Genomic DNA, 24,234 nt, shown 5'->3' on the forward strand with positions numbered 1-24,234 from the left:
AGAAAACGCAAGGTTTTAACTTTTGTGTCTAAATAGTTTACTTTTTTTTTTTTTTTCAAGAGATAGTAATATCTCAATATTTTTTATTAGTTTCTTATAACATCGCCCCTGTCCCACCCCCCAGGAATTCCCCTTTTTGTTAGAAAAGGCTGGGTCAGTGTACATCTCTTTGTATATAATAAACAAGACTTTCAATGGCTTTTGCTGTGGCTCAGCTGGTTCGTATTAAAATGCAACAATCTGAAATGGTCAGTTCTCCAAACTGGTGACAGATTCTGTCTGTAGGTCAACATGACTCTTATCCTATGTGACTTTTATAATGAGTGCAAAAAGCACATTCTTGGGAATCCCAAGGAGTTCCATAACTTACTGTAAAAGTGAAATTGGTTACATGAGCCTGTGGTTTGTGCACACTTAGAGGAACAAGAACATAAACACAGCTGAGACATGTGTACAACACGTGTAGATAGTTACTGCTGGTCACCTCAGTGACTGCTAATTTGTGACCTCTCTGTGTCTGCTGCAGGGCTGCCCACCATACCTCACTGGATCAAAGCTCTCCACCCCTGAGTGGGGCCTCGCCGCCATACAAATACACTTTACCAGGATCACAGGATGCCAAGGATGATTTTCCACTCCGTAAAACGGGTGAGTTAGAGTAGTTTATTCAATTCCCCTACCAAGATTTCTTTCACCCTTTATTTTAACCAGGCTGTCCACCAACAAGGCATGTATCATAATCCACAAAGCCTGTTCAGGATGTTACTAAGGGTAAGTTCAAAGATCCTGACTGTATCTTTACAAGGCTGGCTTGATCACATGGTATCAAAAGTCATTATTTCCCAGTGCTAACAGCTTGTGCAAGCTTTGGTTCTGGTGAACTTAGTTTCTAAGCAAACCATAATTTCATTGATCTTTTGTGGTATTATCTTTATCTCAATATTACTTCTGCATTTAATAGCTCTCTCTCTCTTTTGCATGGTAGATATAGAATCTGACTTCAAATGATATGCTGCCTGTAGGCACATTTTTTCAGGACACTGAGAAGAGAATTCATGGAAAGAGAAAAAATTGGATTAATGTTGTATTTTGTGACCTTGTTTAATAAGGCTATATGCGTATCTGTATGAACATGCATACATGCTTATGTTTGCGTATGGTTTTTACACACAAGAATGTCTAATTTACAATAAAATGTTCATTTGAATATTTTAGAATGTTTCAAAGGGTTTAGCAAATGAACCTTTTTTTCTTGGCAGCAGGTGAACTGTAGACTTGTCTTTTTCTGCACCATAAACCCAGAAGGATGGTGGTGGAGTCCATGTGGCTGTTACCTCAGGTCTTTGGTGCAGTGACCGGTATCCAGGAATGCAGGGAGACACTAGGAGAGGAAAAAAAAGAAAAAGAAAAGAAAACACTAGATCTCTTATTGCATGAGTCTGCTGTTGAGTGATATAGTTACATTCAGAGGGAAAGTCTGACCCCCTACTGTGCTAACAGCCTTTGAATGTGATTTAGCCACTGGGAGATTGAAAACTAAGTGCAAAACTGGTACTGACTTGAAAAGAAGTGGCATTTGGAAGCACTATGCATTCTGAAAGAAGATCCAGTCTGCATCTAATACTTCAGAGCAGACTCTCTAAGCTCATATTATGTCCCCAAATATTTTTGAAAGAATGAAAAGTAAAACGCTGATTTATTCTGGCTGGATTATTCAAAGTGATCACTGAAAAATATGGTGGCAATATAACAAGGTCCTATGAAATCTTGCTCAGACTGTTCAGTTGCAATAAGCTCATTCGTGGTTCTCTTCTTAATTTCACTGTACAATATATATTTATTGTGCCAATAGGCTACATATTTTCATTTTTTTAAACAAAAGAATACACTCTGCATCTTCTAAACACTATCTACATGTTTCTGCGAGCGAGTTTTAATTTTTCTTCCATGTTTATGTATCTTAAATGTTATGATTGATATTTATGATGTGTCAGACTGTTGATCTGTAAAACAAAACATTTTCAAACACTGTAATAGTAAAGTTCTTGTGCAGCTGCTAATACTTTTATACCTCTGTGGGGGTTTCAAAATATTCCTTAATTCAATTCCCATTGTCTGCATAAGAGGACTATAATATAATTAAATCCAGATGTTTTCTATATGTTATTCCAAATATTTGGGTATGCAATGCATCAGTTACAAAATTGGACAAAGGACATGATGACTCTCTGTAGATGACTCTCTGAAAAGATATCTACAGAAAATGCAGACCAATACTAACATAATCATTAACATGACTGCTCTTATGAAATTTACATAGTGATTCTGATAAGCATATAGAAATGAAGTGTAAAGCATGTTGTGTGTTAGCAAGGGAGAGTATTCAATAGCTCTCTGCATCCATGAAAATAGCAACTGTTAAATATCCTGTTTACACGTTCAGTCTCTCCCTGTCCTGGATTTGTAATTCCAGCCTTCAGCAACGTCCCTACAAAGGTCCCAATGATTGCTCATCAGGTTGAGAGTAAAAGCAACAGGAACCAGACTGACACAAGTCAAATGACCCTAAACTTATCTGAGTGGTAATAGGGCCATCCTCCAGGCAGGGGGGACATTGTGGAGCCTGTGTCATCCTCATGGGACCTTACTAGACAAAGGTGTCCTACGAACACTCATGTCTATGGGCAAGCTATAAGCCTGCAGAAATCTGACCTTTGCCATGAGGGGTGAACCTCTTTTCCTTTCCTTAGGGCTATGAATGCTTATTGCCACTGGCTCCTGGTAAATTTTCTGTGCTGCTGAACCTGCATGAAGTCAGCAATTCATATGAAAGTTGAAAGTGAACCTTACATTCCTTTCAGCCTCCATAAGGGAATACCTTTTATAGACTTTAATTGCAATTTTGGTTTGCTTCTCAATTTTATTTTCTGTAAGCATAATTTGAAATACAGAGGTATCTTTCATTTCAACTTTAATGTAATACTCATTAAAGACAATTCTGGTTGAATTGGTTACTCTAAGATCAGATTTAATGTGAAGCAAAACAGCGTGATTCTCTCATGATGTCCTGATATGTTCTTCCCTACCAGGGAGCACTGAGTGTTACACAGGCATTGCAAGTCCTGAGACCTTCTTGCTTACTTTCTCAGTAATCTATATAGCCCTGTCCCGATGTGTCAACTCCTTGTTAATCTTTTAAAAATGAATGTGGATGGACTATGGTTAAGGGGAAAATATTCTGTTCTATGTTTATTCTTCTGGCATCTGGCTACATAGGTAAGTAGGGTAGTGGTTAACAGCTGTGTTGTCTGTATACAAACAGTGAGGTATCTGACAGTATACCAGTGCACTGGCTGGAATTACTCAGTACCTCTCAGGCATGTGGATTATTCCTTCCCTTACGAGATGCAGCAGAACTTGTCAGCAGTAGGCTTTGCACAGTTCAGCTGCATGGAGGATTGGGACTGTCCTAGAGGCTAGAGGCCAGGATATGCAACTCTTTGCACAGCTGCATTCAGATGCTGTGTGCTGACAGACTTTCAAAAAGATCAGAGCAAGGGGAGCTATTGCTTCACTGGACAGATAAATATACCATAAGGAGAAGCTATACATCTGTAGCTGAGAATAGAATTTGGCCAAAACAGAGTAAGAGCAAATTCACCAAGATTTCACCGTGGGTACCTGTTGTAATGTGTGAGCTTTCTGCAAAGCACCCAAAAGTCTTGAGCAGCACATGGCTCATTAACTTCCAATGATACTAATGTGTCTGAATTGCCCAGAGAGGTTTGAAAATTCCTCCCCATTACTAAACACTTTTGAAATTCATACTGACTGCTGTAAGAGCTCTAATGGGAGCTGTGTGCTTTTGAAAACATGGTCATTTAATATGGAGAACTTCTGATTGCTGATCTCCATAATTCAGTGGTCTATCTATCTGGGAAAATATTATCTGTTTTGAAGAGATTGCTGAAAAGCTGACAAAACTGTAGCAAGTCACATGGGGTTGATAGGCTGCGGGTTCTCAAAGAAAGCTTTTCCTTTTTCTTCACTTCTTTAAAATGAATGCAGAAATTCTGGCAACTGGCCACTATGTTTGCATTTTCTTCACTCTGTAGCATTTCTTTTTCTGCGTGCAGTGTTTCTGCGGAGCTCTCTAACCAAAGATACGTGCTTTTCAAAAATATCCCTAGTGGTGGAATTGCCACATTTTGCCTCATGCTTTGGCTTTGGATGGAAGAAATTCCTGGGATTATCGGCATATCAAATATAAAATGTTTTTTTCTTTCACAAATTTATCACAGTCATGGAAGAATGGGGATGTCAATCAATATTAGTATTTATTTTGGTTTTATGCCAGTTGAATCTTTTTTTGTTCGTGGACTTTATAAGCTTACAGTTTGCATTTTGCTTAAATACATGTGCATCAATCACAATAGCACTATTTAAGAAGATCTTTGTGACTTGCTTACCAAAAACTGGAAGTATGCTCAATGGAAATATAGCATGATTGTTTTTTCTTGAACAGTACAAAATTTTAGTTTGGATGGGGGAAATTGTGTAATTTCACACAGGAAAAAATAAAAGTAATAGGAGAAGATGAAGGATAGTTTAATGTTGTGATGAAAGAAAGGAAGAAGGCTTTACTGCATAGTCATGAAAACAGCTTTGTAAAAATGGCATTATGTTAACCTGATTAGGCAGTAGAATAACAGCATAGCTCTTGTGTAATTAGAGTGAAAGATTCCTGAGTAAGAACTCAGTAGATGTAATTTTTTAAGAAAAATTAATTTGAACATTTCCTTACCATCATTCTTTCTATACTTTGTGACTCAGTAATTTGCTGGAGTGGTTGAAACTGAGAAGAAAAACATTTTGTGTGTGAAAATTTTTTCCCCTTCCCTTTCATGCCACCAAATTCCATTTGCATTTTCTAGGAAAACATTCTCCTATGAAGTAATAGTATATGAAAAAGCTGGATTTCTTTTGGTCTTCAGTGAAAAAAAGAAAGGCTTAGAGAATCACAAACCCGCAATTATTGTGTCTGCCAAAATGAAGAAGTCAATCTCAGTAGAGAGTCATTATTTTTCTCTCAGTTTATGATCAAGCACAACAAATGGGACAGGCACTTTGCTTATTGAAGAAGGGAAAGAAGGCAAATTTGATATATTTTTTTTTCTTCTGATTTTATCCTGTTTTTCAGAGATGCTAAACATTCCTGCCTCCCAGAATCCTTGGTTTCCTTAGTTAGTGAACAGTCTTGGTAAGCTCAGACTAGGTGATTTGACTGAAGAAAGTCACCAGCACATAGCATAGAGCAGGAAAATAAAAAGACATATGCTCCTTTCCAGCTCTTCTTTTTATGATGCCTGTTCCCATATAGTCATCAGACTTCTGCAGCCTTTCTAGATTTTCTATTATTAAGTTCAGAGGGCATAAGAGTGAATCTGAAGAAACATGCTGTTAACAGCTTTTTTCAGATACAGTACCTGGAAACCATGAGTTCTCAGGAAATGTAACCCCGCTATAACCACCATGCCATGCTATAGCTTTCCCAAGTCTGAATGCATTCTGTAACTTCCTACAGTCTGCACAGGAAGCAGTGCCATGTAACTCTGACTCCAGCTACATCAAAAATAATCCGAGGCATATTAAGACCAACTAAAAATGAATGCAAGGTTATACCTTATCACACTGTCAGAGAGTAAAGAGCTTGCATCAGTATGCTTTGCTATGCAAGGTAAAGTCTGCACTCACTGAGATTTAACAGGAGTCATCACTAGGATGATTACCAAGAAAGCCATCATAGTCTTTCCATCAACACTAGATTGTTCCTCCTGTACCCTCTCTTTAACAATTACTTTTAATCACAGGAAACAAAGGTGTTGTGCACAGGTGATTATTCTTGCTCAATGATGGCCTAGATAAAGATTTTTAATTGTATTTTTGTTTCAGCTCAAATTTTACTACTTGTATATATATCACCTTCTGTCCGGCCAATAATCACTCTCTTGTGCCAAACCTGAGTCTTCTTGATGGCTTGACTAATTATGCAGTCTTACTCTAAATGCTATCTTAATTTTCCTTTTGCTGCCCTTTGAGTATCCAAAATTGAATTGCAAAGTTCTCTTTCACATGTTTACCCAAGGATTTTGTAACATAAACTGCGTATGCTTTCAGAAACACTTTATAAATCAGTATCGACAAGTAGCTTGCATCACTTTTTATAAGTAGGTTATCAGATACTAACCAACATTTTTTACTTTTGAACCTAAAGACACTTAGCTTAAATTAAAAAAAAAAAAAAATAATCCTAAAATCTGGAGGATTCTAAGGGCGCAGTGTCCATTGAAATTTAAATGAAATGGTTGCAATGTTATTAGAAGAAGTCTTCTTTTCGGATGAGCAAGTTACAAAATATTGTATATAAAACCTGAAATTCTTTGAAGTCGGTAACAAACTTCAGTTAGATTTGAATGGAACTGATTTTTTTTTTTTTCTTCTACTGTGTCTAGGACAAGGGCAGTTGAAAATTTTCAGAAGAGTAAACAAATCTAAAAGATGGGAAAAAGAGAGAAAGAGAGAAGTGGTATCGTGTCATCCAAAGTAGAATATGTTGGTCAGTAAAGACTGCACTTCTTCAAACTCCTGCAAAATGCACTTTCACTGAAAAATATCTTCAAAACCACAGTTCTAATTAAAGGTTTTAGTTGCCAAATAACATGTTCTAGCTAAAGCCAAATAAGTATTACAGAGCCATTCATGAAGAGCGGTATAAGCTTTGTACTTTGCTTTTGATTTTCTCATGGGAAAGTAATATAAATGAGAGTGATACCTCCCTGTTGGCTTTAACTGTTAGAAATGCAAAGCATGCTGAAATTGTACATAATTCTCTTCCAAAGGAAAGGAAATAGCATTTCAATGGTTTTCCTCGGTGTCTCGTTGAGTTATGGTGGTGCACAATTATTCCTGTTAAATTACTCTACCAGATGGAAGGTTACATTGTATATTTAGCTAATTAAGTTGTAGGAGACTGGAATTATATCCCAGAGCATAAAGAACCTATCTAAAAGTAAACTTGTTTTAATTTGGTTTTGTTGTTAGGATATAATATCAATTTCTAATTAAGATTTTAAATAAATGGGTTTTTTTTTGAGACATCCTTTCGAAACTCAACCCTGCCTGCAAAAGTCAGACAAACGGGATTTTAAGCTCCAGACAACTTCAGGGCCAAATTTAGTTTCATTTGCCTTCATACCTAGCTGTGCCTTTCTGCACTTGAGTTCAATGTGGCCCAGAGTTCTCATCTGTTAGGGAAATAAGATATATTGCATTTTGGTGCTCCCGTTTTCTTGGCATCCAATACTGTTGTAGCACAGTTCCTCTGCTGAAACTCTGTTTTGCTTTTGAACAACCTCAAGTAGTATGCTTCAGCAAACCAGACCTGCCCCACCCTCATCTATTAATGAAATCCTCTCAAAACTGAGGAGAAAGAAATAATGCTTAATCAGGATTTTGGAAGACTGAAAATATACTTCATTCTGTTAATTACTATCAATGAGTTGTCACTGCTGCATATTTTAGTAGATTAAAACCTATGGGATTTAATCACTCTATTAACCAATTCCTTTTTTTCTATAAGGCTTATATAACTTCACAATGAATGATGTGGGAGGAATGGCTGACACACCAGAAAGCTGTGCTGCCATTCAGTGAGACCTGGACTGGCTGGAGAGTTTGGCAGAGGGGGACTTTATGAGTCAACAAGCACAGATGCAGATTCCTTCACCTGAGGAGGAAATAACTGCATGCATCAGTACAGGTTAGGGGATGACAGGTTAGGAGAAAGGAACTCAGAAGAGAAGGAGCTAGGTTTCTTGGTGGACAACAGGTTGACCATGAGCCATCAGTATGCCTTTGTGGACAAGGAGGCCAGAAGTCCATAAAAAATAGCACGGCTAGCAGGTTAAGGGAGGTGATTGTCCTCTTCTGCTCTCACCTCGGGAGACCACATCTGTAGTACTGTATCCAATTCTGGACTTTCAGATCAAGAAAGACAGGGAATTTCTAGAGAGAGTCCAACAGAGAGCAACAGATGATGAGGGGAGTGGAACATCTCCCTTCTGAGGAAAGGCTGGGAGCCCTGGGATTGTTCAGCCTGGAAGAAAGAAGATTGAGGGGGATCTTATCAGTGCTTATAATTTTCTAAAGGTAGGAGGCAAGTAGATGTGGCAAGGCTCTCTTGAGCAGTGTCCAGAAACAGAACAAGTGGCAATGGGCACAAACTAGAGCACAGGAAGTACCATATGAACATGAAGAAAAGTTTGTTTATGTTGGGAGTAACAGAGAAGTTGGGGAATTTGATTCTTTGGAGATATTCAAAACATATTTGAACACTTTCCTGTGCAACCCAATGTAGGGAACACATTTTAGCAGGTTGGTTGAATTAGGTCATCTGAGAGGTTCTTTCCAACCCCTAAGAATCTATGATTCTGTGATTTTCTAATTTAATTATTCTTAAAAATTAAATCATGTATCCAGGGGTTACATTGTGGTCCTGCAAAATCTGACACTTATTCACTGGAGAAAGTAATTTTTCCTTTGGAAAAAGATAGTGACTCAATGGATGTTGATGGAGGATTTAGGGGGAAGAGGGAGATTTCTTTATTTTCAGTAAGTGTAGTATTGTATTCCCATTTCGTCTTTTCAACTTGAACTGACTGGTGTGTATATTCAGAATAATCAATGAAGCCATTATGACTGCCTGTCATGCACAACTGAATTTGTTTACTGCCATTCAAATGAGGGATGCCTTCTGTCAAATGACCTGCTTCACCTTCTTTTTCTTCTATACCTCCTGAGAACTAAGGTACAATTTGGCTCCCATAGTTGTTATTAAAGTGCAAAAAAAAATTACAGTCTTTAAAGATGAACAGCAAAGATGAGAGTTAATTTTAAATTATCACTTTTCTATTAGTCTGCGTGTCAAGACACCGTAGTATAACTCTCTTTTAATCCCCTATTTATTATTATTATTATATACTTGAAACATAGTGAAGACTCGGGAAATCTCAGTGAAACAGTTATATATCCCAAATTGATACAAATGAAAGGAGAAAGTGTTTCCCTGCTACGAAGAGAAATTATTAAGAGTTGTATCAAGTCCTCTCTTCTTTTGCCTCGTAGGATACAAGTAGAACAGTCATCAACAGGAAATATCTTCTATTGGTCAGCCTTTCCTGAAAAAATGTAAAGATCTCCAGTTCTGGCTAAATGGACACAGCACTAAGTTATTCCTCTGCATAGCTCAGTAAGGCATTCCTAGAAAAATAATACTCGTTTGCAAGGATAATCAGAAATGTTATAATTCTATACTGACTGCAATGAATAACAAGGAAAAGTTAGATATTCAAGATGGCTTCAGGGAATATTTCATTTTTGAACCTTCTTTAGGAAATCAGTGAAAAATTGCTAATCTTGTTAAATTGGCTTCCTTAGCCTGAAGAGAGCTAAAGAGATCCTCTCTAATCTAATTAGCTGTTTTACCATGTGTTTCACTAAACCTGTTTTTTTATTTGGGGAATGGATATTTTCCTTAGTCTGAACAAATAAAGTATTCTACCTTTTACAAAAGTAAAATAAAGAAAAGGACTAAAGGGTTTCACATATGAGCAACATTCCCCTTAAAGCAAATGGTTGTACAGGAAACAGTTTCTGTATAGACTGAAAACACATTAGGTGATGCAAGGCAGAAAAACAAAGTGTCTCCATCCTATACCTCTGTATCTGGTGCTCCCTCCTGGTTGGGACCACCCAGTGGTCAGGTCCATGTAGTTCTTGGAAGAGCTTTAGAGTAGATGTGTAAATGACTTTTTAGTCTCATGAATCTAATTTAATATTCTTTCAGAAATATATTTTAAATGACCAGAATTTAAAAGTCAATGAGCCTAGAGAATTATATTATGTTCTGGTACCTCACAGCCTGTCAGCTAGTGGAGAGAATGTTCCACGTGTTTATTGTTTAGTATCATCTTGCACTAGAATGTGGCTCTCTACAGTAAAAATTAGTCATGTGTAAAACCAGAAAGTCTCTACTCATCTTGCCCAGCTCTAATTTATTCAATGCTGGGGAGGTGGCTGCCTCCAGGAATCCAGACCAGAAGTCCAAATCTCCATGCAGAAGCAGAGAAACCTCATGTAGCAGGGGAATGATTGGGAAGCCATCAAGTCCCCTCCCAGAAGGACAAATTCATTCAAAGCTCTCCACAAAGCAGCTGGGGAAGCTGGAAGCAGCTTCGGTCCCTGACCTGTGTTCTTTGCATCTCTGGCTTTCCACCTGCATTCGTATTTTGATGAGAAAGCCCAGACTATCTATCTCCTCGTTTTTCCTTTGTGGTGGCATTAGGAATATACTACCTGCCTCACTGATTGGGAAACTGGAAAAATTCTCCTTAGCACCTTGTTCTAAGGCTAAGACCTCGGAAACTTATGTATGCCTCTTCTGATTGTTTTAATCAAAAACAGCAGTAGTGAGGGGGGTATTTGATTTATTTTTTATCTCCAGGTCCTGGCATGGCATAGACAGGCTACTTTTCTAAGTGTATTGCTACAGTGAAAGGAAGCCCACAATGCAGACAAGGAAACTTGTGCTATGCAGTGAACCCACAAAATGAACATATTTTTCACTATATGTTTTCTTCCATTCTGCTCCTCCTGCTTCAAGGGAAGTCACCATAGTTACCTCAAATTTATATAACAATCCACATTCAGAGTCTTCTAGGAAAGCCTCATTTGTCTTAGTACTAGAAATGAACTCATCACAGGTTAAGCCATTAGCATGCAAGCAATAATACCATCATGCTAACCAATGTCATCTCATAATTTTCTCTTGTAACTCCAAAGATCTATACCCATACATATTCTGTTTGTCCTGTAATTTACACTTTGAGCTTTCTCAGGTACAGTCTTGTCATGGTTGTGTGTTGGAAAGCACATAAAGCTTGTTTGTGCATGAATCTCTGGTAGAATAATACAAAAAATAGCAACTTCATTGGGGAAAAAAAAAAATAAATAGAGAATAGCAGTGAAGAGCTAGAATTACTTCATAATCATGAAGTATTTGTTTCAAAGTTTTTTTCTGTTGGCTTAAATACTTTAGAGAAGTCTGTGTTAGTGTTTCAAAATGATCTTAGTGGTTGATAACAGTTGGAGCCTGAGCAATAGGAAATGATTTGTATTTCTCAAGTAAAATGTGAATTTTGCTGCTGATTCTGCTGTTATAGGAATCTTTGTAGCCAAATTTAGTATCATTTACCTCAGCTGCCCCACAGCTTTTTTAAGCCTACCAGCCAAGAAAAGGAAATGCTTTCACTTTAGAGCCTTTGGAAGCCTGGACAAAAGCTCACTTCTTGTTCTTCAGGTTTCCTATATATGGCTTTTGACTGGAGATGAGGACCTGCTCACTATGCACTCTCTCCCATCCCCCATTTCCTGCCTGGGTTGATTAAATACTGTTTTGGAGTTGGCACACACTTTTCTGATACAAAAGTAGTACTGTGTTCCTGGAACCATCAGAAAGTAGTGCATTATTATCTTTCACATTCCCTTCATATATATGTCCTCTCTACATGCATAGAATGGATTTTTATCCCTTCTTCTTTAATATCTGTGTGTTTAATAAAAGGAAACAGCTTGAAGCAAAGCTCTGTCTAAAAAGAAAACCTCAGCTCATTTGGGAGCAACTTAGCCCCAGGCTGTATTCATTAATGCCAGTATCTGCAAATTGCTAGTATTAAGCAAAGTGGAGTATGTGATATAATGACTTCACTGAATCATTTTCATATCTCTAATGCTTGTGATTCAATGTCATATTATTCAGGAGAGAATACTTTCCTTTCACCTGAGCAATGATAGTTGTTATAATGAAATTGGTATGTATCCATATAAAAGTCTGTATTTTTTGCTTTAACAGTGCAGTTAGTTACTTCTCTCTCAGTAGATGAAGCCACCATAAAAGATGAGAAAAGTCAGCAAGATGCTATCTTTTGTCTTCACCTAAGAAGAACTTTCAACATTTTCTGTTCTGTTGAGATAACTATAAATCCTAGTAGGGAGTTAGGTAACTGATCCTATGATTGCTTATAAGGTCTTCTGTTTTTGTTTATACTTTCTTTGTCTTTTATGGCTCTTGTCTCCTTACAGTCATTTAAAGAGTAATAGCAATTAATTATTACTAACACTAAAAAGAGGCATTAAGTGCTGAGACTCTGAATAAGCCATATTAATGTAAAATCTCATTATTCAAATTAGACTGCGCAGTTGCATAAACAAAGTCATTCTCAGGTTCATCTTTCTTAAATTCCACTTGAGTGAATCAGTCAAATGGATGCCAACTGATTCCTATCAAAATCAATAACAAGGACTTTGATTACCTTCAAAGAAAATCACTATGTTTTCTTTCCTATGAAACACGTTCAAATAGCATATTTTCCCATTTTGTGTGGGAACAGAATATTACCTGTCCCAAAGTGCTAAATTGTGTAGAAGCACAAATATTTGCAGACTGAAGAGGCTTGGCTAATAATGACCAATCCAGCCAATATCAGATGTATACTGGCTTTAGATGAATAGGCCAATCTATCATCCTACTGCCATGAAAAAGTGCAGCCCTGTTTTCCCCATCTGCCATGCTCCCAGCCATGCACTCCTTTTCAGCACCTTCAGCAGTTTAGATCAGTCCTATTACCTCAGAAAGGTGAGATAGCTATAGGACATATCCTGTATCAGGTAGAATTAATTTGAGTATTGGACCTTATTGGGGTTCTCAGTGTACAGAAAGCCACATTCATGAACAGCTGCATAAAGTCATAGACTTCATGAAGGATTTTTCAATGATTTTGTGACATTAATGGAAAAAAAAAAAAAAAAAAAAAAAAAAGAAAAAGGAAAGGTTAATTTTTAAGGTTAATTACTTTAAGGTTACTACAGCAAGGTAGTGAATAAAATTTAAGCCTCAAGAGTTATTTGGCCTTGGCTCCCCAAATGGTACTCCTGTTCCTCAGTGACAGTGATTTTCGGTGATGAACATATTCAGATTCATAAGTGGATTAATTATACCAAGCAAAGATTCAAATAATGTGCATTTAAAATACTTGTGTCAAGGCTAATATAAAACAGTTATTTAAAGCAATAGCCCTCTGAAGACCAGTTCTAAGAACTATGAGTTAAAGTATCAAACCAAATACTCATCTAAAGCATAAGGCAAATTAATTATTATAATTCTTCAGCATTCACAGCTAAGGCTTTTCAAGTGCCATGGAAATATTCAGGTAACGAATTAACAAAAAAATTTTTAAAGAAATTATTTTTCACTTTGTTCACTTTTGTGCATTCCAGATTTTAAAGTATTAGAATCATTCAAAGGTAATTATAAGCTTTGTGCCCATAAATGAACATTAAGCGTGTATGTGTGTATTTATAATTTTAATATACAGCTGTATCTTTGAAGCTTAAAGTACTTAATTTTGCCTTTTTAACTATCAGAGGGGAGTTTACCATTGTAGGTAAACCATTGTAGGTTTTTTATTACTTACTTCAGGTAGGAGTGCACTGAAGTACATAGGATTGCTGTAGCAATCCATACCTCTTGCAGCCAGCAGTAACTGTGCTTCAGCTTCAGTGGAGCATGATGGTGGATGAAATACTTAACAGGAGCCACAATGTGCTCTTGCAGTTCAGAAAGCAAATGGTATCCTGGGCTCCATCAGAAGAGAAGTGGCCAGCAGGGAGAGGGAGGTGATTGTCCCTCTCTATTCAGCCCTTGTGAGGCCCCATCTGGAGAACTGAATCCAGGTCTGGAGCCTCCAATTCAAGAAAGACAGGGAGCTGCTGGAAAAGGTCCACAAAGATGATCAGAAGACTGCAGCACCTCCCTGTACAAAGACAGGCTGAAGGAGAAAAGACGGCTGTGGGATGACCTCACTACAGCCTTCCAGTACCTAAAGAGAGCCTACAAACAGGAGGGGAGCCATCTCTTTACAAAGGTAGATAATGACTGGACAAGGGGAAATGGTTTTAAGTGGAAGGAGAGAAGATTTATGTTGGATATCAGAGGGAAGTTGCCCAAAGAGATTGTGGATGCCCCGCCTCTGGGGGCATTCAAGGCCAAGTTGGATGGGGTCCTGTGCAGCCTGGTCTAGTATTAGCTATAGAGTTTGGTGGCCCTAAATGCATCAGGGGGGTTGGAGCCTGATGATCCTTGAGGTCTCTTCCAAACCAAACCATTCTGTGATTCAATGATTCTATGATTCTGTGATGATGGCATCTGCAGCCAAGGCTCAGACACTGACAGGTATCAAAAAATACACTTTCCAGTTCTGCACTTTGTCTTTCACAAACTGGTTAAATGCACTGAAGTATGAATTCTTATTGCCAGCCATCAAGTTCTAGCTAGTACCATCTTAGCAGTCTGTCATGGCAGTCATTCAAGAAAGCAGTACTGGAAGCCAACAGTTCTCAAACACTGGCTTTGTCTTTTGTTGGGAAGCTGATCTTCCTCATGCCTTTTCACTTTAAAATTGATTGTTTCTACTTAAAAATGATACTGCATCTTTCATACAAGGACTGTCTTCTCAGCTAGATCATAATTTCAGACACTGTCAACAAATTCTGCTCTCTCTGTTTCTGTGATTGATTCAGATGCAGAGTTATGATGGAAATATGGTAAAAATAGAAAGGCAGTCACTGTGAGTGTGAAACATTCATGTGGAAATAAACCTTGTGTAAATAAATGTTACAGAGGATTTGTATCACATTAGTCTGTTGTGGCATGGAAATATTTTCTGAATTTAAAGAGTATGTAACAGTATGAATGGAGATAACCATAAATGCAAACTGAATCAGCACCTTTTCTTCTGAATGTTCTCATACTTAAATAATCTCTGTGGTGATGGTGTGTAGTATATTCTTTCCTATTACTGCATTTTCAGTTTCGTACCAAATGGTACATAAGCAAAAAATTCCTCTCTCTGTCAGTAGAACCATTTGTCTTAATGATGATAGCAACAGTTAAAACTGAAAGTTCTTTTTAATATTTTTATCATTAAATATTCCCAGTGTTTTGTTTGCTTGTGTATCTTTGAAGTGCACTCAAGACATAGGATGCTTGAAGGTGTAGTTTGCCAAGGGTGTCAGAGTATGTGATGAGGGGTGCAAGGATGCATCCGGTCACAGAATGCACTCAGGTAGATGTGCAGTTCCTTTGATTCACATGAGCATTTCTAACATCCCTGTCCCTTGGGAACAAGTGGGACAACAGGAAACAAATGTGTGATTTTACTTCCTGGGTAAGGTTGGAATTAGAAGAATGAGTTCCTTCACTGAACTGACAAATGGTAAAATGCTGAACTGAATGAAACATTCATTTATTATTATTTTTCTGCTAACTAGTATTCCTTTGGAGATTTAATTATGTCTGTATGCATGAGAGAGAACTGATCCCTGTTTCCAGCTTTCTTTGTTTTGAGATTTTGCTTAGCCAGGCCTTTGTTTCAGAAGGAGAAATACAAACAAATTCTATTCCAGTTATCTTTCACTAGCTATTAGTAGTCTGCTTGATAGAGAGTTTACTTATAAGAACAGATAAATGGGTTCATGCAGGATCAAGGTAAAATATCACAGAATAAAAAACAAAGTAGAGCTTCATCTCTGATCTTAGCACGAAAAGACTGTGTCCATTTGGGAAACAAAGGTGGAACTCGCCCAAGGTGCATTAACATTATCCTAGGTTTTCTGGGAATCAGTCCTGCTTCTTCATTTTCAAAGCATATATTTTTCTGTGTAAATGTTTCTAGGACACTGTAATAAATCTAGTTGTTTGGTGTGTTACTGAAAAAACATTGAAGATCTGGGCCTAAAATTGCTGACCAAGAAATGTTCTGCCAACAAGCCTTGTCATAAGTTATATTTCTAAGAGAAATCAAAAGGCACCAGTGGAGGCTATTTTCTATTTCTGTCATCAGACTGTAATCCAATTATGAGGTTCCACATTCCAAGCTGTATTTCCATCTAAGTGTTCACCTTCAAGAGAGATAAAAATGATGTAGAATGCAAGTTTCATTCATCTATAATTAATACTAATATTAGTGGTAGTTAACAGGTAACTTTAGATTTGAAATGGGATGAGAAAAACAACATAGTGGCTAGTTCCTTAGGGAGAAAAAGAATTCAATGAGTTACAACTAAAATTCATTTCTAATTCTTTCATATCCACTGAAATATTTTGCTCTAATAGCTTAGTATCTGCCCATGAATAAAAGAATATATAAGGAATCAGAAATGTTTAGAGGCAGAGAAAAAAAAAACAAACCAGCATTAACTTTATAAACTACATATTAAATATATGCTTTACAATTTTAAAAACTGTATTTCACTTTAATGTTAAGGAAATAGCATAAAAATACTGTTTTCTCCTCTCTGCTGTTTATGGCTAGAGTTAAGAAAGGTGGGGAACAGAGTCATTCTCATCAATACAAGTTCATTTTGAACTTGTTACTTTGGAAGAGGATCAGAGGAAGGTGAAATGGAGGTGAAGTTAAAAGTAGTTGCACTACTGGCATTGAAAAATTTTCAGTGCCTTTCCTCTCATTCCTAGTCTCTAGTCTATGATGGAGTTGTATGAGGAGAAGCAGAATGAATGGTGATGATGGGTAGTAAAACCACTGCTTCTGAGTCCTACTTGGATCAGATGAGGTCCTGTAAGGAACCCCAATGGTATCTGGACAAAGTAATAATTTGTCTTAAAATCATTCATTTTGTTCTTTCCAATTCCAGCCTCAGAGCCCAATTTGAAGGTACGTTCAAGGTTAAAACAAAAGGTAACAGAAAGGAGAAGCAGTCCTTTACTGAGGAGAAAGGATGGAAATGTTGTCAGCTCATTCAAGAAGAGACTCTTTGAGGTGACAGGTAAGTGAAAGGCTGGAGATTATGAGCATCTTGGTCTCCACTTTCTTAGTTTTATTTCCTCTATTTATATTTTGCACACTTGGAAACAGGGAAATATTTAGCCCATAATTTCTTTTTCTGCAGCCATTGAAAGAGCAGAAAAGGGGGGGTGGGGGATAGAACTGGATCAGGCAATAATTCTGAGCATTATAGATCACCACTTTAGTTATGAATACCTGTTAATATTGGACATTTTGCAGCTTTCATAAACAAAGCCTCCCTATCAGACTATTGTCTGAAGCCTTTTTTTCCTTTATTTTAAAATCTCTTTTAACTGAAAATGCTTGCTTATATAAAAGTCCTACTATAGTTATTCAAAAACAGAAAGAAAAAAAAAAATATTGGTTTTGTAGTGCTCTATAAAAACTAGTGAGAAAATAATGCAGGGATTTTACCTGACCAGCAATTATAGCTGGGTGCTGATTCATTTCAACAAACTGAAATCAGTTCTAATAGGAAACAACAGTACATGCAAGGTACTGCCAGGAAATCTCCTCTTACCATTGGTCACAGTGAGGGTGTATTTTTGGAAGTGAACTGAGAAAGAAAGAGAAGTGTCCATAGCATATTTACCACACTTAGGTACTTATAATATTAACTTCTTGGAGAAGAAATTGAAATTTATCCCATGAAACAGTCTTGTCTCTGCTAATGCCACACTCTTTCATCTTTAACCTTGTTAGTTGTTACCATGTGCAGAGCTTTTGTTTATCTCAGTAAAGAATGATAACAACTCAATACAACAGCACACAGCCCTTTCTGTTAAGCAGAGTAAAGGACATTTTAAATCAGGGTAACATACAGACTTTAAAATGCTATTTTAAGATGTTTGTGTACTGCCAATATTCTTTTGTATCTGTACTAAAGACACAGTGAAAATGGTGTATATTCTGTCATGTGTAAAGACGTGCTTGCATGTGTAAAGATTTGACTTCTACGGGCATGTCCAGCACCATTTCTATAGAGCCAGAGAGTGGCAGTAGGCCTCATGAATTGATGACACGTTATCATGACCTTTGCAAGCCATCTATCTCTGTCATTTTGATCCTTTACAGAGGCAGGATTCTATAGAATTATAAAGAAAAGACTATTTTTTCTCTTTTCTTTTTACAAGTTCTATCTCTACCTGATACTGATTATCATGCCATTTTTGTGAAAATAAATAATTTAATTCACTCCTTGCAAAACAGAGATCAGAAGGGAAAAGACCAAGGATATCTTTCCTCATTAGCACTGTAAAAGGAAAAACAAAAGAAACTGAGAGTGAAATAGAAATCTTCGGTGTAAGTAAATAGTTCATTCATAACCGGTAGATACTTTTCAACAGCCAAAAATCCCAGCCTGTGCCATACAGTATAGATAGACAATTAATCAATGTCTTATGTTGTTCTTCTGGTGCAAACCATGAATTATTGTATTCTTCCTCTATTTTCCAGAATCCTCAGTCAGTAGCAGCTCCCCTGGATCAGGTCCCAGTTCCCCAAGCAATGGTCCAACCGGCAGTATAACAGAAAGTGAAACATCAGTTTTGCCATCTAGCATTCAAGCTGAAGTAAGACTCTTTCTCTTCCTTGGATAGGTAGTTGCTCAGACTTATAGAATGGAGAGATTTGGAACTTCACTTTGATTATGTCAACAAATAGAATAATTGCAGCAGTTATAATTAGTGGGGATATCAGGACACTGCATGATGACAGCACAGTATGTTATGAATAAGATGATACACATTCTACATAGTAGGCCAGCATATAAAAAGATTCTGATTACAAAAGCAGCTGTGGTGCTATCACAGCAGTTGGAAGAAGCTGTGGAAGAAACTTGAAAGCATCTATGTTGCGGGACATTTGGAAATAAACTGGGGAGGAAGGGCACAAAGAACTAATGAGGCAAAAAGAGTAGACCATGAAATAAACAATTACTGTGATGTCACAGTATCACTGCAGCCCTCTTGCCAGTTGAGACAGAAAAGCAAAGCTTTACCTATATTTCAGGATCTTAGATTGCTGTGGGTGGGAGGAAATAGGGATCTGGCTAGATCCCTAATCTATAATTTGAAGAAGTGCAGAATGCTGAATGCTAATGAAGAATTTCTGCAAGCAAAACAGCGACTTCATCATCAGTGACTAACATGTAGGAAATGAGGCATTCCCAGGTTCAGATGCTGTTGGAGTGGATATATTTAAGTACACTATCAGAGTTAGGTGACTAAGTCCTTTTTCACATCTGCCTTATATTTTAGTGCACTTCAGTTTCCTTATCTTTGTGGTGCTTACCAACATAACCAATGTGTGAGGAGCCTTTGATACTTGTATTGTGAAGCTAAATTGTACATGAAAGGAATTTTAACTACTCATTATTCTGTTTCATTCAAACGTGCCTGTAATGACAGGAACACAGATGGTAAATCAGTTGTGATAAACTTCATTTACCACAGATATCATGCATAAATCATGCTTCCCATGGTAATTTTGTAAAGATGGAAAAAATTAATGTAACTAAAAAGATTGAAATGCAGAAATACTCTGTTTCTGGTGTCTATATCTATAGCAATTCATTTTTGTGATGAAATTTTCTAATAATTGTTTGTTTATATGTTTTAGGTTAGAAAAAAAAAATTGCATAAGTGAATGTGATTTAACAGAGTTTTAGCTAAGGGAGCTACTTCTCTAGGTCAGTGACAGGACATTCACCTCAAAAAAACCTGGAATGGGCAGTTCAACCTCCAGCAGTGACTTTTCCCCGTAATGAATTAATTGTGTGTGTGAACTATGATCCAGAGGGCAGGTGGGTGACCTCTGCACACTGATTAGTAGCCTCTCTCTGGCCCGTAACCAAAAAGGATTAAAAAAAGAAAAAAATTGCATTGATGGCTAACATGTGGTCTTGCCTCATAGCCCCTCTGTATGTGATTGCAAAAAAAAAGTAAATGATGCAGAGCAAGATCCATCATTTGGATTAGATCAGATCCTAGCTCAGTTGCATTAAATGAAATGTTTTAGGAAATTTGTCATATATGGATGTTGATGCCTCATTAAACAGGAAGTCATATCCAGTTGCATTTTGTCATGACTTGAGGATAGTACAAAATTCAAGGGGAATAATGGTTCAGTGTGTGTTACTGAGCGTATTTTAGTTTCTGGGCATTTGCCCACATCACTGAACCAGCATCAGAAAAGCACTGAGTCAGGTCAGGCTTGCAGTCTGTCTGGGGAGATTTGGCAAGGCTATACCAAACTTTATTTTCTGTTAATAGAACATTTCACTTACCATTACTATGCCAGATATCTACTGTTTTAGTTCCACACAATCGAAGATTTTCAAATGAGACTAAAAAGTTCCTTTAAAATTTGATTTCTGTATGCTGGAGTCAGTCACTTAGCTTGCTGGATGTGGGCAAAGAAGCTGAAACTACTGACTTCCATTTCTGGATCCAGTCAGAGATTTCATTACCTCTCTGGTTACTTGACTGTTAATACTGTGGTCCTCAAACATTTTTCCATAAATCTCAAGTTCAGTGCATTTTGATTTCAGTGGGATTTTCTTTGGTAGTTTAACAGCAGCCAAATTGCTGCATATCTCTTTGCTAGTTTAGCGCTAGCTGCCAGCTTTCAAAGACTATGTACCTAATCAATTTTTCATCAGATACACAAAGTACTGAAGTTTCTAATAACAGGCTAAGTGTTCCAAAATCATCCAAAGTATCACTTGTTTTGCTGTAATCCTGAATGACTCACATTGCTGTTGTTTCATAATAATCGGTCTGACATTTGCAGTAAGTGTTGTGCTCGTATCTGAGTGGGTGGATAGCTGTGGTTTTCATGGCAGCAAATAAAACACTTTTTTGCTGAGGAAAACCAGGTTGCTATGACGAAGCCATTTGCCAGTAAAGCATGAGTCAATACCATAAATGATTACACTCCAGTACATAGACAAAATTAGAGCATTATCAGTAATGAAACAAATTTTTAAAGTATTTTTGCCATACCCATTTGAATAGCTAGACTTTTACGTGGCTTACCCTCTGGAGTACAGTCTGGTGGGCAGGCATATCTATTTTTGAATGTACAAATGTACACTGTATATGGTGCACTTATGCAGATAATATTTTGCTATCACAGTTCCCCTAATGGTACTTTCAATAACATTTGTTAAAACATTGGTTTCATTATATGAAACTTAAAAGTTAAACTCAAGATCTTAATTGAACTTTTATCACAGCATCAAGGTTCGCCGCAGTAGCTGTTTGTCTCTTGTAGTGTGTCATATGCTTTCAGGTCACCTGCTGTGCTTCGGCTAAATCTTACTTGTATGAGAAGTGCAGTCAGGATTGATCCCTGCACAGCATGTCCCTTGAGTTCAGAGGGACAATCTGCAATAGTCATGTGAAATAATTTGTTTTAAGAATGCACAGCCTGGTCAAAAGCCAGTGAAGATAATGGAGAGTTTCTACTTGATGTCGTTGGGCTTTTGGTCATTTGCTTGCTCTTACAATTGCCTAGGATATCACAGTCCACAGGAGAAACAAATGACGTGTATGGCAGATATACACATACTTGAGCTTATAAACAAGACTGAGGCTGAGTTTTTACATGGTTTTAAAACAAAAGATAGAAGAGGTAGTCTAGATGTTAGGAAGAATTTTATTAATCAGAAGGGGGTGAAACACTGATGAAGGCTGCCCAGAGAAGTTGTGGGTGTCCCCTCCCTGGAGGCACTCAAGGACAGATTGGATGTGGCCCTGGGCAAACTGATCCTGGGGGGGAGCAACCCTGCTCCCAGCAGAGGATTGGAACTGGGTGATCTTTAAGACCCCTTCCAAGCCAGGCCATTCTGTGATTCTATGATTATATCTCCACAAGTTGCAAGTATTTAATGCCAAACCATTTCCTCTTCCCCTTCTAATGTATAAATGATAAATGTGCATATAAAGTAGGTGTTCCCACTTCTCAGCAGGCCCAGGCAACAAAATAGAGAACAATAGCTAAAAATGGGTCATAACCTATTAACTAATCTTGGTGATAACCAATCAATGTTACATTCAGTTATCATACTTCTATTTCAAGAAGGAGGGTCACTGTGTTGGCAGGCTATTTTAGGCATCAGTGAACAGAATCCATAGACTCAGTGAGTAAGTGTATGGAGGAACAATAAAGTAGTTGCTCTTTGGCATAATTTAGGTTTCAATCCAACCCATTAAGGGTGATGACTTATCTGTTGTGCTGTGTCATTTAACAGTAATGCGTGATCTTACTGTGGGAATATGTTTTGCTGTTATAAACCCTGTCACGGTTCCATTTGATAATTCAAATCATAGGAAGTAATAATGGCATTCTGAAAACCAAAAAGGAAACATGCATTTTTGCAGTGTCTCTGTATAAATACTGCAGTGGATGGATGCAAATTTGACATTCTAGAAAGCACACTAGAGCTGCTACAGCATCCATTTGCAGTCAAATCTTCATAGCCCTCCTCTGTTCTATCTCCATAGTCTTGATTTATTTGGCTTTAATCATGGTCAAAGGTGGATCTTACCAAGGCAGGGCACTGTTAGCTAGGAATTAATGTAACGAACGTACAAGTGAAGCTTCTTTGTTTCATACGCTATCTGTTGACATTCCCTAGATACCAAAAGAAAATTACAGAGATAGACTTCTGTTTTTGTCTCAGTGATAGGTCGTATCTCCAAACAAACTGTATGAGGAAGGTTATGTTTTGCAATAACATCCTGTGTTTTTGTGCTTAACTGCTTTTCATTGATGGTCTGAAGTTGCATTGTATTAGCACAAAGTATTTTACAGAGTTAATTGATATTCCAGGTTTGTCCAGGGGAAAATCTACAGCTCCCCACAACATGCTTGACAAGTTATTATATTTACTTTAGTCAAAGCCCGAGTGTGCAGTATCCCTCTTGGAGGTGGTCTATTATTGGAGTCCCATATGCTTTTTGTTTGGGAAGAAAGCAGTCACTGTGTCATACTGTTACACAGGGTATTCTTTTTCAAGGATGTTGTTCCCTTGGGGACCATATCATGCCAGAGTTCCTAAGTCTAATAAGACCTTTGTAGGTCTCATTGTGTTAAAGTTCTGGGAGGGAAGCAAGAGTTAAAGAGAAAACGTAATTCAAGCAACTATACTAGACCACATGTTGAAAAACATGACTGTTAAAGCAGAAACACAAGAGCATTAAAATATTCCTATTACAGTAATGTCATTTTTTGTATTTCTTACCTAAAATGGAAAGATGGAGGGTGATCTTTGCCTGATTTTACTTGACATTAATTATATCAGCAATTGCATGTCCCTGAAAATTATATCACAAGGATTCAAAACAAGTGTTAAAGATTTTAAATTTTAAGGAATTAGGAAAGCTATGAGGGGATATTCCACCATCAGAGGATGAAGGGATGCTATTCTTTGTGTATATGCAGAAATAGACATGGTGTATATATATATATATATATATTAATGACTGATGCAAAAGTGTGCCTCACTTTCTATCCCAAATTCCTATGTCAATGGAAATTAATGATGTGCTTGAAACATCTTCATATCATTATATAGGCAAGTGCATACATAGGTAGGTAGAAGCCATTTTTCATACTTTACATCAAAAATGTTATTAACTATAGTAGAGGTCTAATACCTCCATATTCATAGCACTTTTGATTTGTCTAGTTGTAATGAATAATTCATTGGCTAAAATCCCAATGATATTTTAAGCAGTAAAAGTGCAGTTGATGAGAGAAGAGGTGGATTAGGAATCTTCAAGCATTTGGGTCTGAGTAGAAATTTGACTTATTAGCCAGTGTATAATCTTAGGTGTTTTCAGATGTTTTCTTAAGAAAGAAAATATCAGTATTTTCTTTACAAGAACAGAACCCCACTGTGGTACAAGCCAATCCGTGGCACATAACTGGCTTTAAATACAGCAATAAAATAGGCATAAAGTTATCAAGATTTCAAAAATTTCTTGTAGGTTGTATGGAAATTATTTTTCCTCTTTATTCCAGCATCTGGTTTCACAGCAACGCCTTTTGATACAGGATGAATCAGTGAACTTGTTGAGTCTGTACACGTCCCCTTCTTTGCCCAACATTACCTTGGGACTTCCAGCTGCACAATCTCAAATCAGTGTAAGTGATCAATCATAAGCTTTTCTACTTTTTCTCCTACTTTTTTTGTTCTCCTACTTTTTTTTTTTTTTTCTGCTTTCTACTTTTTCTTCCTACTTTTTTT

At 37.2% G+C, this 24,234-nt stretch overlaps 1 protein-coding gene across 9 annotated transcripts in view; it reads left to right on the top strand.

The window, feature by feature from the left end:
• HDAC9 (histone deacetylase 9) overlaps positions 1 to 24,234 on the top strand; it is a 402,973-nt gene that overhangs the window by 195,207 nt on the left and 183,532 nt on the right. For all 9 annotated transcript variants that reach the window (XM_072328342.1, XM_072328337.1, XM_072328338.1 and 6 more), the window contains 4 exons: positions 527 to 648; positions 16,828 to 16,959; positions 18,435 to 18,550; positions 24,009 to 24,131. In XM_072328342.1, the coding sequence (XP_072184443.1) occupies positions 527 to 648; positions 16,828 to 16,959; positions 18,435 to 18,550; positions 24,009 to 24,131 (493 nt within the window). The remainder of the gene's footprint in view (positions 1 to 526; positions 649 to 16,827; positions 16,960 to 18,434; positions 18,551 to 24,008; positions 24,132 to 24,234) is intronic.

The sequence above is a fragment of the Excalfactoria chinensis genome, chromosome 2 (genome assembly GCF_039878825.1).
Source record: "Excalfactoria chinensis isolate bCotChi1 chromosome 2, bCotChi1.hap2, whole genome shotgun sequence".
Lineage (NCBI taxonomy): Eukaryota > Metazoa > Chordata > Aves > Galliformes > Phasianidae > Excalfactoria > Excalfactoria chinensis.